The sequence below is a fragment of the Pecten maximus genome, chromosome 8 (genome assembly GCF_902652985.1).
Source record: "Pecten maximus chromosome 8, xPecMax1.1, whole genome shotgun sequence".
NCBI lineage: Eukaryota > Metazoa > Mollusca > Bivalvia > Pectinida > Pectinidae > Pecten > Pecten maximus.
The window spans coordinates 40,041,464-40,059,634 of record NC_047022.1 but is presented as its reverse complement, the minus strand read 5'-3'; the positions used below and the strand labels follow the sequence as shown (position 1 = coordinate 40,059,634).

The 18,171-nt window shown below is 37.5% G+C and overlaps 1 protein-coding gene across 5 annotated transcripts in view; it reads right to left on the bottom strand.

Annotated features, from left to right (window-relative positions):
• LOC117333495 (serine/arginine repetitive matrix protein 2-like) overlaps window positions 1–18,171 on the bottom strand; it is a 266,971-nt gene that overhangs the window by 123,274 nt on the left and 125,526 nt on the right. For all 5 annotated transcript variants that reach the window (XR_004533912.1, XM_033892810.1, XM_033892811.1 and 2 more), the window contains 2 exons: window positions 16,145–16,219; window positions 11,995–12,060 (listed from right to left, as the gene is read on the bottom strand). Coding sequence is in view for 4 of the 5 variants with exons in the window: in XM_033892810.1 (XP_033748701.1) it covers window positions 11,995–12,060; window positions 16,145–16,219 (141 nt within the window). In the remaining variant the exon portion in view is untranslated. The remainder of the gene's footprint in view (window positions 1–11,994; window positions 12,061–16,144; window positions 16,220–18,171) is intronic.

Sequence of the window (18,171 nt, the reverse complement as noted above, 5' to 3'; positions counted from 1 at the left end):
ATCAAACAGACTGGTCTATATTCCTGTATGTCCGAACCCTCCCCAACAAATGTCATCACCAACACTATCATACAGACTTGTCTACAATCCTGTATGTCCGAACTCATCCCAACAAATGTCATCACCAACACTATCTGTCCGAACCCTCCCCAACAAATGTCATCACCAACACTATCATACAGACTTGTCTATATTCCTGTATGTCCGAACCCTCCCCAACAAATGTCATCACCAACACTATCAAACAGACTGGTCTACAATCCTGTATGTCCGAACCCATCCCAACAAATGTCATCACCAACACTATCAAACAGACTGGTCTACAATCCTGTATGTCCGAACCCATCCCAACAAATGTCATCACCAACACTATCAAACAGACTTGTCTACAATCCTGTATGTCCGAACTCATCCCAACAAATGTCATCACCAACACTATCAAACAGACTGGTCTACAATCCTGTATGTCGGAACCCTCCCCAACAAATGTCATCACCAACACTATCAGTCCGAACCCATCCCAACAAATGTCATCACCAAAACTATCAGTCCGAACCCATCCCAACAAATGTCATCACCAACACTATCAGTCCGAACTCATCCCAACAAATGTCATCCCCAAAACTCGTACAGACTGGTCAGTTCCAAGTACAAATGAATGTACTGTTCTTTATGTCCTTACTCATCCTAACCAATTTCATGCTGGATGGCCCTCAAAACTATCACACAGACTCGATTCCTGAACTCTGACATGAAGAATTTCAAAATAAGTGCTTCAAAATATAAAAGAACAAAAGTACAAAAGCTAGCAAAGTTGGCAAATGAAAATTTTTGTCTCTTTCTTAACTTGTGTATTTTCTATTGAGTGCTTAATATTGAAAGTGGCATTACAAACAGGTTTTATCTAGGTCAGTTGTCCCAGGTTTTTGTTATTGTACAGACATCTTTGGTTATTGTTTTTCAGGCTGAATGACTCCAGACTTTGGAGGAGATTAACCATAACAGGCCTTTCTGATTGTATTAAATTATTGTTGGTAGGATTTTGTGATTTTGTGTTATTACAAATCTCTTCTGTAAAATTGTTTCAAGCTGGATGGCCCCATATTATGTTATTGTAGATATTTTGTACAGATTTGTTTTAGGTTGAATGATCTAAAGCCAATAACCTGATCACTGTCTCCCCGTTCTACAACGAAAGCAAGACTATACCTTCATGTGACATTTAACTATTAGTGAGCTGTCTGTATAACTACTGGATCTACACAAATGACCTGTTAACGCTGCCCTATTAACCCTGTAGGCTTTGGTCCAGCCAGCATTGTGCTATTTCATCAGTGGGTGGCCATCAGTCTCCACTTTTCTCTCAAGAGTTCTATCTTGTCATGTAGTAAGATTTGTTTTCTTCTGGCTAGTGAATAAAGTTAATGCTACTCTCTCTCTTCCCTATAGATAAACATATGTATGTCTCCCACATCACCTGGCTTGGAAGTATCACTAAGTCAACTGGTCCATCAGGAAAACAGTATCTAAATGTTGTAAGCCATTATCAAATCAATTTTCTGTTCTTATTATCAGTTCATTTAAACATTTATCAAAGCTTGCTCCATGATTCTTTCTCTTGCATTTTATTTTATTGAGTTGCTCTGAATAAAAGAGTAAGATTTACCGAAGTACTGACATGTTTCAGTGCAGTCACACCAAATACAAGTCTGTTATTGACAACACTTACATACTAATTGCCTAGGGGAACATCCCCAGCATGTTCCCAGAGGACCGAAACTTTAATTACACTTCCTGTAAAACTGCACTTCTCTAAACTTTAACCTTATAATCTCTCAACTAGAAGTCAAATCCAAATTTAAAGTCATTGTGCTAAAATGACTTAAAAAGTTAAAACACATTTCTACATTTGTGTATGTGGTTTTAAACTGAACATACAAGCGGTTTTCTCAAAAAGGGAATCTGCCAATGGCATTTACTTAATTAACACTCTTATGTAAATACATCAGTTGCCAGTAATAATGTGTTTCAGAATTCTGTTGCCAGTATTTTTTGTGTTTAAGAATTCTGTTGCCAGTAATTTTTGTGTTTAAGAATTCTGTTGCCAGTATTTTTTTGTGTTTAAGAATTCTGTTATCAGTAATGTTTGAGTTTAAGAATTCTGTTGCCAGTAATGTTTGAGTTTAAGAATTCTGTTGTCAGTAGTGTTTGAGTTTAAGAATTCTGTTGCCAGTAATGTTTGAGTTTAAGAATTCTGTTGTCAGTAATGTTTGAGTTTAAGAATTCTGTTGTCAGTAATGTTTGAGTTTAAGAATTCTGTTGTCAGTAATGTTTGAGTTTAAGAATTCTGTTGTCAGTAATGTTTGAGTTTAAGAATTCTGTTGCCAGTAATGTTTGAGTTTAAGAATTCTGTTGTCAGTAATGTTTGAGTTTAAGAATTATGTTGCCAGTAATGTTTGAGTTTAAGAATTCTGTTATCAGTAATGTTTGAGTTTAAGAATTCTGTTGCCAGTAATGTTTGAGTTTAAGAATTCTGTTATCAGTAATGTTTGAGTTTAAGAATTCTGTTGCCAGTAATGTTTGAGTTTAAGAATTCTGTTGTCAGTATAATGTTTGAATTTAAGAATTCTGTTGTCATCTCTAACCAATAAAAATATGAAATCTCAAAACAAACTGCTGCCACTTTTGTTTCCATTTTTATCCCTTAAGTCAAAAGAATGTCTTTTTTTTTTTTTTAAACATACCCCCTCATACGAAGAAATAGCTTAAACAATTAGAATCTACGTTACAACATCCTGGCTTTACTCACAACTTAATCTCAATAGTAAATTCTCACCAGGAAGCAATTAGCTAAATGTGTTCTATTCTCCCCATAAGAAGCACCATCAGTGGCCATGGAGATAAATTATTTAAGATGACAAAAGAGGATTCCTTGTCATTCAGCCACCTTTTCCATAGAATTAAAGCTTGACATGGAAACATTCAAATTTTCAATGAATGGTGAGACAGTCTGATTTGCAGATTGTTATCACTTGTTATATATTGAAGTAAATCTATATTTTAACAAGAGAAGCTCACAACAGGTATACCACCACAGGTATATCACCACAGGTATATCACCACAGGTATATCACAGGTATATCACCACAGGTATATCACCACAGGTATATCACCACAGGTATATCACAGGTATATCACCACAGGTATACCACCACAGGTATATCACCACAGGTATATCACCACAGGTATATCACAGGTATACCCCCTCAGGTATATCACAGGTATATCACCACAGGTATACCACCACAGGTATACCACCGCAGGTATATCACCACAGGTATATCACAGGTATATCACCACAGGTATACCACCACAGGTATATCACCACAGGTATATCTCCACAGGTATACCACCACAGGTATACCACCTCAGGTATACCACCACAGGTATATCAGCACAGGTATATCACCACAGGTATACCACCACAGGTATATCACCACAGGTATACCACCATATGTATACCACCACAGGTATATCACCACAGGTATACCACCACAGGAATACCACCACAGGTATACCACCTCAGGTATACCACCACAGGTATATCACCACAGGTATACCACCACAGGTACATCACCACAGGTACAGGTATACCACCACAGGTATATCACAGGTATACCACCACAGGCACAGGTATATCACCACAGGTATATCACCACATGTATACCACCACAGGTATATCACAGGTATATCACCACAGGTATATCACCACAGGTATACCACCACAGGTATATCACCACAGGTATACCACCACAGGTATACCACCTCAGGTATACCACCACAGGTATATCATCACAGGTATATCACCACAGGTATACCACCACAGGTATACCACCTCAGGTATACCACCTCAGGTATACCACCACAGGTATATCACCACAGGAATATCACAGGTATACCACCACAGGTATATCACCACAGGTATATCACAACAGGTATATCACAGGTATACCACCACAGGTATACCACCATATGTATACCACCATATGTATACCACCACAGGTATATCACCACAGGTATATCACAGGTATACTACCACAGGTATACCACCACGGATATATCACCACAGGTATACCACCACAGATATATCACCACAGATATATCACCACAGGTATACCACCAGAGGTATATCACCACAGGTATACCACCACAGGTATATCACAGGTATATCACCACAGGTATATCACCACAGGTATATCACCACAGGTATACCACCACAGGTATACCACCACAGGTATATCACCACAGGTATACCACCACAGGTATACCACCACAGGTATATCACCACAGGTATACCACCACAGATATACCACCACAGGTATATCACCACAGGTATACCACCACAGGTATACCACCACAGGTATATCACCACAGGTATATCACCACAGGTATATCACCACAGGTATACCACCACAGGTATACCACCACAGGTATACCACCACAGGTATATCACCTCAGGTATATCACCACAGGTATATCACCACAGGTATACCAACACAGGTATATCACGACAGGTATATCACAGGTATACCACCACAGATATATCACCACAGGTATATCACCACAGGTATATCACAACAGGTATACCACCACAGGTATATCACAGGTATACCACCTTAGGTATATCACCACAGGTATACCACCACAGGTATATCACCACAGGTATATCACAGGTATACCACCACAGGTATACCACCACAGATATATCACCACAGGTATACCACCACAGATATATCACCACAGGTATATCACCACAGGTATATCACAACAGGTATACCACCACAGGTATATCACAGGTATACCACCTTAGGTATATCACCACAGGTATACCACCACAGGTATATCACCACAGGTATATCACAGGTATACCACCACAGGTATACCACCACAGATATATCACCACAGGTATACCACCACAGATATATCACCACAGGTATACCACCACAGGTATATCACCACAGGTATACCACCACAGGTATATCACAGGTATATCACCACAGGTATATCACCACAGGTATATCACCACAGGTATACCACCACAGGTATACCACCACAGGTATATCACCACAGGTATACCACCACAGGTATATCACCACAGGTATACCACCACAGATATACCACCACAGGTATATCACCACAGGTATACCACCACAGGTATACCACCACAGGTATATCACCACAGGTATATCACCACAGGTATATCACCACAGGTATACCACCACAGGTATACCACCACAGGTATATCACCTCAGGTATATCACCACAGGTATACCACCACAGGTATATCACGACAGGTATATCACAGGTATACCACCACAGATATATCACCACAGGTATATCACCACAGGTATATCACAATAGGTATACCACCACAGGTATATCACAGGTATACCACCTTAGGTATATCACCACAGGTATACCACCACAGGTATATCACCACAGGTATATCACAGGTATACCACCACAGGTATACCACCACAGATATATCACCACAGGTATACCACCACAGATATATCACCACAGATATATCACCACAGGTATATCACCACAGGTATACCACCACAGGTATACCACCACAGGTATATCACCACAGGTATACCACCACAGATATACCACCACAGGTATACCACCACAGGTATACCACCACAGGTATATCACCACAGGTATATCACCACAGGTATACCACCACAGGTATACCACCACAGGTATATCACCTCAGGTATATCACCACAGGTATATCACCACAGGTATACCACCACAGGTATATCACGACAGGTATATCACAGGTATACCACCACAGATATATCACCACAGGTATATCACCACAGGTATATCACAACAGGTATACCACCACAGGTATATCACAGGTATACCACCTTAGGTATATCACCACAGGTATACCACCACAGGTATATCACCACAGGTATATCACAGGTATACCACCACAGGTATACCACCACAGGTATACCACCACAGATATATCACCACAGGTATACCACCACAGATATATCACCACAGATATATCACCACAGGTATACCACCACAGGTATATCACCACAGGTATACCACCACAGGTATATCACAGGTATATCACCACAGGTATACCACCACAGGTATACCACCACAGGTATATCACCACAGGTATACCACCACAGGTATACCACCACAGGTATATCATCACAGGTATACCACCACAGATATACCACCACAGGTATATCACCACAAGTATACCACCACAGGTATACCACCACAGGTATATCACCACAGGTATATCACCACAGGTATACCACCACAGGTATACCACCACAGGTATATCACCTCAGGTATATCACCACAGGTATATCACCTCAGGTATATCACCTCAGGTATACCACCACAGGTATATCACCTCAGGTATACCACCACAGGTATATCACCACAGGTATACCACCACAGGTATATCACCACAGGTATATCACCATCCAAACTTATGAGGCAGCTGCCCAATTCAAGCTCCAAGAAACTTTGATGTTCACTTTGAAAATGGAGAAACATATTGCGAATTCCTGTTATCACCGAATCTGATACATTGGGTGTATCAGACAGTTCATCACAGATACAATTCATTCAATTGTGTCACTTCTCAGACTACAGTAATGTTTCGTTCTAGTTTATCTAATACATTATAGGTAGCAGCCACTTTGTGGAACTGCTCATCCTCTGCTACCAGTAAGATAATACACTGGCCTTATTCAAGGAGATTAAAACTAACCTTTTTTTTTTTTTTATTATATCTCGGCCATATCTAGTCACTGGTAATCTTCTGATGTACAGGGAATGGTATGTCTATATAAATGTTGTATATCATTATATCTCGGCCATATCTAGTCACTGGTAATCCTCTGATGTACAGGGAATGTTATGTCTATATAAATGTTGTATATCATTATATCTCGGCCATATCTAGTCACTGGTAATCCTCTGATGTACAGGGAATGTTATGTCTATATAAATGTTGTATATCATTATATCTCGGCCATATCTAGTCACTGGTAATCCTCTGATGTACAGAAATGTTATGTCTATATAAATGTTGTATATCATTATATCTTGGCCATATCTAGTCACTGGTAGTACTCTGATGTACAGGGAATGTTATGTCTACATAAATGTTGTATATTGTTATATAGACCTCGGCCATATCTAGTCACTGGAATCCTCTGATGTACAGAAATGTTATGTCTCTATAAATGTTGTATATCATTATATCTCGGCCATATCTAGTCACTGGTAATCCTCTGATGTACAGGGAATATTACCGTATTTGACCTAATAATGGCGCCTGCCCTAATAAGGGCGCCCCTACCTTTTTTCAAGAAAATAAATCTTTGACTGAGTGTCAAAATGGTGTTAAAAAGTAATAATTCATGTGAAATATTTTGCTACTTTATGTGTTCAATTTTCTTCAGCAAATTAAGTAACTGGAACACATGTTTTCGCCACATTTTGTGTATTCCTACAGGCTACAGATGACATGTCAGTGCAAAGAGCAGCCAAAACTAAACACACATACAAATAATAACTTACCATCTTTATTTGAAGGTCAAATAAAGACTTCATTCTTGTTGATAATAACTTTTGTTCAGAACACAAAGCTAGCAAAAGACATTGTAAATCAATTATTAGACCAAAGAAAACGATGTCTGATATGATCTGGGAAATCACCTGTTTCTATAAATAGAACACAAAAGAGTTCCATTTGAACATAAATGGTGGAACACACGTTCTCTGGTCTAAAGATCAGCTGGCATGGTTTACAAGTTTACAGGAGTGATGTTTAAGCTTAATATATGATAATGATTAGATATCTTCATCTGAAATATTTTTATGACTTAATAATTTACTGTTTCCACAACCTTGGGTATTCTGCTATAAGGTATAGTCTGTTTCATAAAACTTCAGAATAACTAATCTTAATAAGGGCGCCCCCACTGTCAATTACCCGCGCCCTGCGCCCTTATTAGGTCAAATACGGTATGTCTATATAAATGTATTATATTATCATATCTCGGCCATATCTAGTCTCTGGTAGTCCTCTGATGTACAGGGAATGTTATGTCTATATAAATGTCGTATATTATCATATCTCAGCCATATCTAGTCTCTGGTAGTCCTCTGATGTACAGGGAATATTATGTCTATATAAATGTCGTATATTATCATATCTCAGCCATATCTAGTCACTGGTAGTCCTCTGATGTACAGAAATGTTATGTCTATATAAATGTTGTATATTGTTATGTCTCTGCCATATCTAGTCACTTGTAATCCTCTGATGTACAGGGAATGTTATGTCTATATAAATGTTGTATATCATTATATCTCGGCCATATCTAGTCACTGGTAATCCTCTGATGTACAGAAATGTTATGTCTATATAAATGTTGTATATTGTTATATCTCGGCCATATCTAGTCACTGGTAATCCTCTGATGTACAGGGAATGTTATGTCTATATAAATGTCGTATATTATCATATCTCAGCCATATCTAGTCACTGGTAGTCCTCTGATGTACAGGGAATGTAATGTCTATATAAATGTTGTATATCATTATATCTGGGCCGTATCTAGTCACTGGTAATCCTCTGATGTACAGGGAATATTATGTCAGTTTTCTTTTACAATGTGGCGTCTCCGTGTCTTAACATAAAAATTGTCAATATTTTGGACTAAAAGCAGATTTCAGTCTGCTTCTTGTCTGAACACTGCATAGTTGTCACAATTAAAATTTCAATATTTTCTGAGACCAAAAACATTGTTTGGTCTGTTTCTTGTTTTTAGATCGTCACAAATTGTCAATATTTTGAGAATGAAAGCAGATTTCAGTCTGTTTCTTGTCTGAACATTGTAACAAAATTTCAATATTTTGAGACTGAAAGCAGAGTTTGGTCTGAATATGAAAACTCATATGATATCAAATAATTATGAAAGAAATAGAATGAAACCTTTCTTCTCCAAATTAATTGAGTATTTACCATCACAGGTAACATTATTCTCCCCCACCCCCAAAGTTTTCTTTTCAGATATTAATTAACTTTGCAACTGTTAAAAGCATGTTCTATCTCTGAAACCAGACAGTAAATCTCTGTATTTTGTCAGCTAATTAGAAAATATCTCATATTTATGTGAGAGAATTCAAGGCAGAAAAACTTTCCAACAATGATAAAAAGATCTAGGCCACATTCTTGACAATACAATATACAGTTTCAAGCTGATTTTGTCCAAGAAGAAAACTTTGGGTAATAACGTCCTAATACAACAAATACATTTCAGCTTTAAAGAAATACAGAACTGCTTATAAGTTTCCCGTCACAAACCGGACATTTAATTGTGAAAAAAAACAACATTTTAACTTGTATGACAGGTAGGTTAACAAAATGTTGAATATACCATGAATATGAAATGAGTTTTTATTTCAGTTTTTATTTTTATTTCATAAAAACTGCCAATGAAACATATGTCAACAAAGAAAAACCCAAGACCATTTGTATAGTGGAATCCTGTCAGGTGTAACACTGGTTACAATCTCCACCCCACCAATCATAATGTTTTTGAAATACTCTTCAAAATGTCAAAGTATTAAATTAAGACTGTAGTAGTTTTGTGCAAAATGAGGTTTGATGGATCAAACTTTTGAAACATTTACCAATTTTTGAAACATTTACCAATTTCTTGAAACATTTACCAAATATTTGAAACATTTACCAATTTTTTCAACACATTTACCGAATTTTTGAAACATTTACCAATTTTTTGAAACATTTACCAAATTTCATTGGCTGTCTTCAATCTTACTACATCATATTGGAAATGGAAACAATAGAAGATTGTTTGTGTTGAATACAATATTGTTTATAGAACAGAAAAATATGACAATGACATAGAAACACATTACACTGTGAAACCTACATAAAACAATAGTTTAAACCTACATAAAACAATAGTTTAAACAGAAAACTATAGCATACCTGCTAATTGATACCTGGAATTTACCAAGGTCATCAGAATCACCTGTCTATTGTGTAATTATAGGTACTTATTATTCTAACTTCAGGTTCTCCAACAGTCCTTTTGTTAAAGTTGAACAAGTGTTTGAATATAACCAACATACATGACTTTTACATCTCACATGGCTACATATAAAAACAATATTCACTTAGGACTTTTTATTCTTGGAGAATTTTCTACTTTTGATGTACATTGTATAGGAAAGATTGTTCACTAAAATCAATTTTTGACTTTACAAATGAGTAACACAAGACTGTATGAATCCTCTATTCTAAGGTACCAAGGTATAATGTAATGCTTCAGTCCTTTATCTATTGTTTGGTGACTTGTCCAACAAAAGCTTGTTTTCATTGCTAAAAGATTTCATCAAAACTAACATGCATTAGATGTCAGCTGAGGACACCCCCTTGGTTTCAAATATTTAGTTAAAACATATAGCTTATGGTTGCTGTTTTGATCCCCAGTAGTGTGCTATGGTTTGAGACCCTTGTAAACTACCCTGAGAAATTCAGGTACTAGCAGGTATGCTATAATAAAACTCCCCTCAATTCATTAAGATCTCAAGAATATATATAAACATAAAATATGTGTTGTTATGATACGACCACTGACTTATATATAAAATTCAATGTATTATTATATACACATAATGATAAAATGATGAAACAAAGTTAAAAAAATAAAACTTTTTTCCACAACATGATGACAATATGTATTGGTAGTCCAGCAGTTAACTCCATAGTTCAGTCTTGGTGTATAGGACTTGTTTTATAAACAAACAGCTCAGTCATTGGAGGAAACACACCGATCCCTTTGTAATGTTGTAAATTCCAAGTTTGAACAAACGCAACAAGAACAGAAAAATAGAATGCAGCGATATTACCTTCGACATCAGAGATCATATTTTGTCGCAGCTTAAACAATAAGCATTAAAAAATAAAAAGAAGAAAAAAGTTGTATGAGTGTACAGACATCAGAAACAAAATACAAAATGAAAAGTTGCTACTATTTCAGAATCAGTCCAAACCAATAAAACAGAGAAGTTCCACTGAGGTGGGTCAAAATTACACCTTAGTAAATCACACAAAACAGAATTCATATTGTGTTTGGCTTACAAGAGAAAAACAATAGTTGTTTTACTAGAGTTTTAGTTGGCAGTGGAATCTCAACATTATTGGTTCAGAGTGCTGAAACTTCCGGACTTGTCCACCTCAACATACCAAATTATCTCCCATTGTTTTGGTTAATGGTGTGTTGAGGTACCAAATTCTAAACACTCTTCAATCACATCAATAATTTTTACATGTTTTTAATACTCTTTATCATTTTAACTGTTTAACATTACATAGAAATTCTTTAAATTGTAAACTCTCTTTTACATGGTACATAAAAGTCTATAAAACTCTACATTTGTTGTTGTCTTTTCGTTAAATTAGCCAATGCTGCTGTTCTAATAAATACCTCCACGTATAGACAACACAACTTTAGATTAAACTTGAATCTTAATGTAATCTTGATATTCCAAAATGTTCTCAATGCTTTGATTAAAACATCTGTGTGCTTCTTTAAAACCATGCATTTCAAAATCCAATTGATGCCAAAATTCATCAAAAGAATCTAGTTTCCCTGAGACAGAGTGAAGTTATACTAGAGTTGCCTCCATGCTGGATACCTCCCAATGGCTAATCTGTTATAAACTGACAATCTAAAATTTGCTTTCCTTTATAAATGATGCATGCATTAAAATAAAACTTTGAATGAAATGCTTGATGAGCCTTCGTCAGTGTTGGGAGTTACCTCCAGTGTAATGTAGCTCGCTGACAGAAATGGTGATGAACAACTTGACAACATCAAAATATTACACGGACAACGGATCTACACATACCGATCTCGCTTATGTTTTTTGCTCTTCTTTTTCTTTTGTCGTCTTTCTGGGGAACTACTGTCGTCCCTGTAATAAAATACAACATCACGACTAAAATATGGAATCTTCAGATACTTAGCACTCCCCATTCCATTCCCATTCCCACTCAATACTCCCCATCCCATCCCGATTCCCACCCATCATTCCCTGGTCTACCCCGATTCCCACCCTGTACTCCCCATGCTACCCTGATTCCCACCCTGCACTCCCCTTTCCACTCTAATTCCCGCCCTTTGGATCCTTCTATCTATGAAGAGTATTTGATTCCACTTTATTTGGGTATTGAGAAGAAGATTTTTGAACTTTCAGTCAATTTGACCCCTTTTTGCCCCACTCTTAGGCCACTGGAGGGTGAAGACCATATAATTCATAAATTTGGTTGACCTTCGTTCAGCCATGGAAAGTTTCTGCCAAATTCCATTTAAATTGGTGCAGGGATTTCTGAGAAATGTAAAAAAAAAAAACACCCATCAAGTTGTTTCAAATGCGAAAGACTGGACGAAAGGGGAATAGGTGACTTGAGACTATAGGTGCACACCTTTTGAGAGATTTGATGAGAACTGTAGGAAGATTTGTCTGGACAAAATTCTGACACAGGACATAGTTGGGCAAGCAACTTAATCCCCCAAACTTTGTGGCGTGATATACAAAAACTGAAAATTAAATTGAAATGTATCTGTCAATAAAGGTCTTGAGTTAACCTAGATATCTGTATGGTGTCTATCAGTAAAGGTCCGAGTTAACCTAGATATCTGTATGGTGTCTGTCAGTAAAGGTCCGAGTTAACCTAGATATCTGTATGGTGTCTGTCAGTAAAGGTCCGAGTTAACCTAGCTATCTGTACGATATATGTATGGTGTCTGTCAGTAAAGGTCCGAGTTAACCTAGATATCTGTATGGTGTCTGTCAGTAAAGGTCAGAGTTAACCTAGATATCTGTATGGTGTCTGTCAGTAAAGGTCCGAGTTAACCTAGATATCTGTATGGTGTCTGTCAGTAAAGGTCAGAGTTAACCTAGATATCTGTATGGTGTCTGTCAGTAAAGGTCCGAGTTAACCTAGATATCTGTATGGTGTCTGTCAGTAAAGGTCCGAGTTAACCTAGATATCTGTATGGTGTCTGTCAGTAAATGTCCGAGTTAACCTAGATATCTGTATGGTGTCTGGCAGTAAAGGTCCGAGTTAACTAGATATCCGTATGATGTCTGTCAGTAAAGGTCCGAGTTAACCTAGATATCTGTACGGTGTCTGTCAGTAAAGGTCCGAGTTAACCTAGATATCTGTTTGGTGTCTGTCAGTAAAGGTTTGACTTAACCTAGATATCTGTATGGTGTCTGTCAGTAAAGGTCCGAGTTAACCTAGATATCTGTATGGTGTCTGTCAGTAAAGGTCCGAGTTAACCTAGATATCTGTATGGTGTCTGTCAGTAAAGGCTCGAGTTAACCTAGATATCTGTACGGTATCTGTCAGTAAAGGTCCGAGTTAACCTAGATATCTGTACGGTGTCTGTCAGTAAAGGTCCGAGTTAACCTAGATATCTGTATGGTGTCTGTCAGTAAAGGTCCGAGTTAACCTAGATATCTGTATGGTGTCTGTCAGTAAAGGTCCGAGTTAACCTAGATATCTGTATGGTGTCTGTCAGTAAAGGTCCAAGTTAACCTAGATATCTGTATGGTGTCTGTCAGTAAAGGTCCAAGTTAACCTAGATATCTGTATGGTGTCTGTCAGTAAAGGTCCGAGTTAACCTAGATATCTGTATGGTGTCTGTCAGTAAAGGCTCGAGTTAACCTAGATATCTGTATGGTGTCTGTCAGTAAAGGTCCGAGTTAACCTAGATATCTGTATGGTGTCTGTCAGTAAAGGTCCAAGTTAACCTAGATATCTGTATGGTGTCTGTCAGTAAAGGTCCAAGTTAACCTAGATATCTGTATGGTGTCTGTCAGTAAAGGTCCAAGTTAACCTAGATATCTGTATGGTGTCTGTCAGTAAAGGTCAGAGTTAACCTAGATATCTGTATGGTGTCTGTCAGTAAAGGTCTGAGTTAACCTAGATATCTGTACGGTGTCTGTCAGTAAAGGTCTGAGTTAACCTAGATATCTGTACGGTGTCTGTCAGTAAAGGTCTGAGTTAACCTAGATATTTGTACGGTATCTGTCAGTAAAGGTCAGAGTTAACCTAGATATCTGTATGGTGTCTGTCAGTAAAGGTCAGAGTTAACCTAGATATCTGTATGGTGTCTGTCAGTAAAGGTCTGAGTTAACCTAGATATATGTACGGTGTCTGTCAGTAAAGGTCTGAGTTAATTAACCTAGATATTTGTACGGTATCTGTCAGTAAAGGTCAGAGTTAACCTAGATATCTGTATGGTGTCTGTCAGTAAAGGTCAGAGTTAACCTAGATATCTGTATGGTGTCTGTCAGTAAAGGTCTGAGTTAACCTAGATATATGTACGGTGTCTGTCAGTAAAGGTCTGAGTTAATTAACCTAGATATTTGTACGGTATCTGTCAGTAAAGGTCAGAGTTAACCTAGATATCTGTATGGTGTCTGTCAGTAAAGGTCAGAGTTAACCTAGATATCTGTATGGTGTCTGTCAGTAAAGGTCTGAGTTAACCTAGATATCTGTATGGTGTCTGTCAGTAAAGGTCCGAGTTAACCTAGATATCTGTACGGTGTCTGTCAGTAAAGGTCCGAGTTAACCTAGATATCTGTATGGTGTCTGTCAGTAAAGGCTCGAGTTAACCTAGATATCTGTATGGTGTCTGTCAGTAAAGGTCCGAGTTAACCTAGATATCTGTATGGTGTCTGTCAGTAAAGGTCCAAGTTAACCTAGATATCTGTATGGTGTCTGTCAGTAAAGGTCCAAGTTAACCTAGATATCTGTATGGTGTCTGTCAGTAAAGGTCCAAGTTAACCTAGATATCTGTATGGTGTCTGTCAGTAAAGGTCAGAGTTAACCTAGATATCTGTATGGTGTCTGTCAGTAAAGGTCTGAGTTAACCTAGATATCTGTACGGTGTCTGTCAGTAAATGTCTGAGTTAACCTAGATATCTGTACGGTGTCTGTCAGTAAAGGTCTGAGTTAACCTAGATATTTGTACGGTATCTGTCAGTAAAGGTCAGAGTTAACCTAGATATCTGTATGGTGTCTGTCAGTAAAGGTCAGAGTTAACCTAGATATCTGTATGGTGTCTGTCAGTAAAGGTCTGAGTTAACCTAGATATATGTACGGTGTCTGTCAGTAAAGGTCTGAGTTAATTAACCTAGATATTTGTACGGTATCTGTCAGTAAAGGTCAGAGTTAACCTAGATATCTGTATGGTGTCTGTCAGTAAAGGTCAGAGTTAACCTAGATATCTGTATGGTGTCTGTCAGTAAAGGTCTGAGTTAACCTAGATATCTGTATGGTGTCTGTCAGTAAAGGTCCGAGTTAACCTAGATATCTGTATGGTGTCTGTCAGTAAAGGTCTGAGTTAACCTAGATATCTGTATGGTGTCTGTCAGTAAAGGTCTGAGTTAACTTATTGTAAGACATGTGGACGGAGATGGACTTACAAACAGATGGACAGAATCTGTGAGTAACCACACAAATATGACTTGGGAGGTTTTACAGGATTATACAGCGTTGATGTTACAGCCCCAGTGGTATTAATAGTAAGATTACAAGTTGACTGCAGTTTAAGTTAACATAGAACATCCTCAGGAGATTTTTTCCATAGTAAGAAGAAGTATAGCTCCCAAGGCAAGGTTACCCAGCACACTGAAGTCTACAAGTACAAATTACTCGTATCATTTGTAGTTCTTTAAAAAATAATACCAAAGACTATGTTCTTCTCAGGCACTTTATTTTCACACCTCCCCTCCCAAAAGAGTTCCTTATTCTGTATAATTTGATTCAATGCCTACATACCGATCACTATATATAACAGACTAGACAAGATATGGCCACCTCCTCAATGTGTTCACTACCACCAGGACACAAAGCACCTATACCACTAGCCACACTGTAATACAATAGAATTTTCACTACAAAAACTATTTCTGAAGACAATTCAATATAAACTATGAAAATCTATTGTTGAGAGTTCAAAAAGAGAAAATGGCTGTAACATACCTAGATTTTGATTTCTTTTTCCGTTTTGGAGGTGGAGAGACGGATCTTTCTGATGAGCTGGAGTCTCGTACTATACTGTAAACAGTTAAAAACAGTTTCATTACAGTCAGAATCACACTAATTCTATCAAAAACCTTCCCTTCCAAAATATTTTAATCACCAGAGAGATGTATTCCACGAAAACAATCAGAAACAACTCTACAGAAATAATCATTGTCTGATGCTTAAAGAAAATGAGCTTGTTGCCAATAAAAATCTTAAACAGACCTGAAATCTGTTTTTGGTGAATGCAGATACTCAGTATCTAACCAAAGACTATACCTATCAAAGACACTTACACACACTGATACCTATCAAAGACACTTACACACACTGATACCTATCAAAGACACCTACACACACTTATACCTATCAAAGACACTTACACACACTGATACCTATCAAAGACACCTACACACACTTATACCTATCAAAGACACCTACACACACTTATACCTATCAAAGATACTTACACACTTATACCTATCAAAGATACTTACACACTTCAGACTACAGTAATGGTTTTTTACTATAAAGCAATTGTTTCATATCATAGCAATGGTTTCAGAGTCCAGTATTGGTTTCTGACAATAAAACAATGGTTTCAGATTGCAGTAATGGTGTCTTGACTACAGCAATGGTTGTAAACTACAGCAATAATTTCAGACGATTTGGTTTGTTTTTGTTTAACGTCCTATTAACAGCCAGGGTCATTTAAGAACGTGCCAGGTTTTGGAGGTGGAGGAAAGCCGGAGTACCCGCAGAAAAACCACCGACCTACGGTCAGTACCTGGCAACTGCCCTAGAACTCGCAACCCAGAGTTGGAGGGCTTTTGTTAAGTGTCGGTACACGTTAACCACTCGGCCACCGTGGCAGTAATGGTTTCAGACAGACTGCAGTAATGGTTTCAGACTGCAGTAATGTTTTCAGACTACAGTAATGGTTTCAGACTACAGTAATGGTTTCAGACTGCAGTAATGGTTTCAGACTACAGTAATGGTTTCAGACAGACTGCAGTAATGGTTTCAGACTGCAGTAATGTTTTCAGACTACAGTAATGGTTTCAGACTACAGTAATGGTTTCAGACTACAGTAATGGTTTCAGACAGACTGCAGTAATGGTTTCAGACTGCAGTAATGGTTTCAGACTGCAGTAATGGTTTCAGACTGCAGTAATGGTTTCAGACTGCAGTAATGTTTTCAGACTACAGTAATGGTTTCAGACTGCAGTAATGGTTTCAGACTGCAGTAATGTTTTCAGACTACAGTAATGGTTTCAGACTACAGTAATGGTTTCAGACTGCAGTAATGGTTTCAGGCTACAGTAATGGTTTCAGACTACAGTAATGGTTTCAGACTGCAGTAATGGTTTCAGACTAGAGTAATGGTTTCAGACTACAGTAATGGTTTCAGACGACAGTAATGGTTTCAGACTGCAGTAATGGTTTCAGACTGCAGTAATGGTTTCAGACGGCAGCAATAATTTCTGACTATAAAAAAATGGTTTCAGTCTACATCAATGGTTTCAAACTACAGCAATGGTTTCAGACTACAGTAATGGTTTCAGACTACAGTAATGGTTTCAGACTACAGTAATGGTTTCAGACTACAGTAATGGTTTCAGACTACAGTAATGGTTTCAGTCTACATCAATGGTTTCAGACTACAGTAATGGTTTCAGACTACAGTAATGGTTCATGTTATCATAACTGATACTAAGTTAATGTGGAATGTATTTCTATACATTGAAGTCTTCATGTATTGTACATAAAATTTTATGGGTGTGCACAATACATTTTTGCATGCATGGTTACAATTTTACTCTGAATTGAAAGTTAGCTGACAACAAGTCAATTAATCAAACAGAAGTTTATTTTGTATTGCAGTAACACTGTGACCATGGCCCTTCACAATTGGAATGAAAAACAATACAAAGCAATCACTTTGATGAAACAAGGCATCACAGATGATATAAATCTCCTTGAAC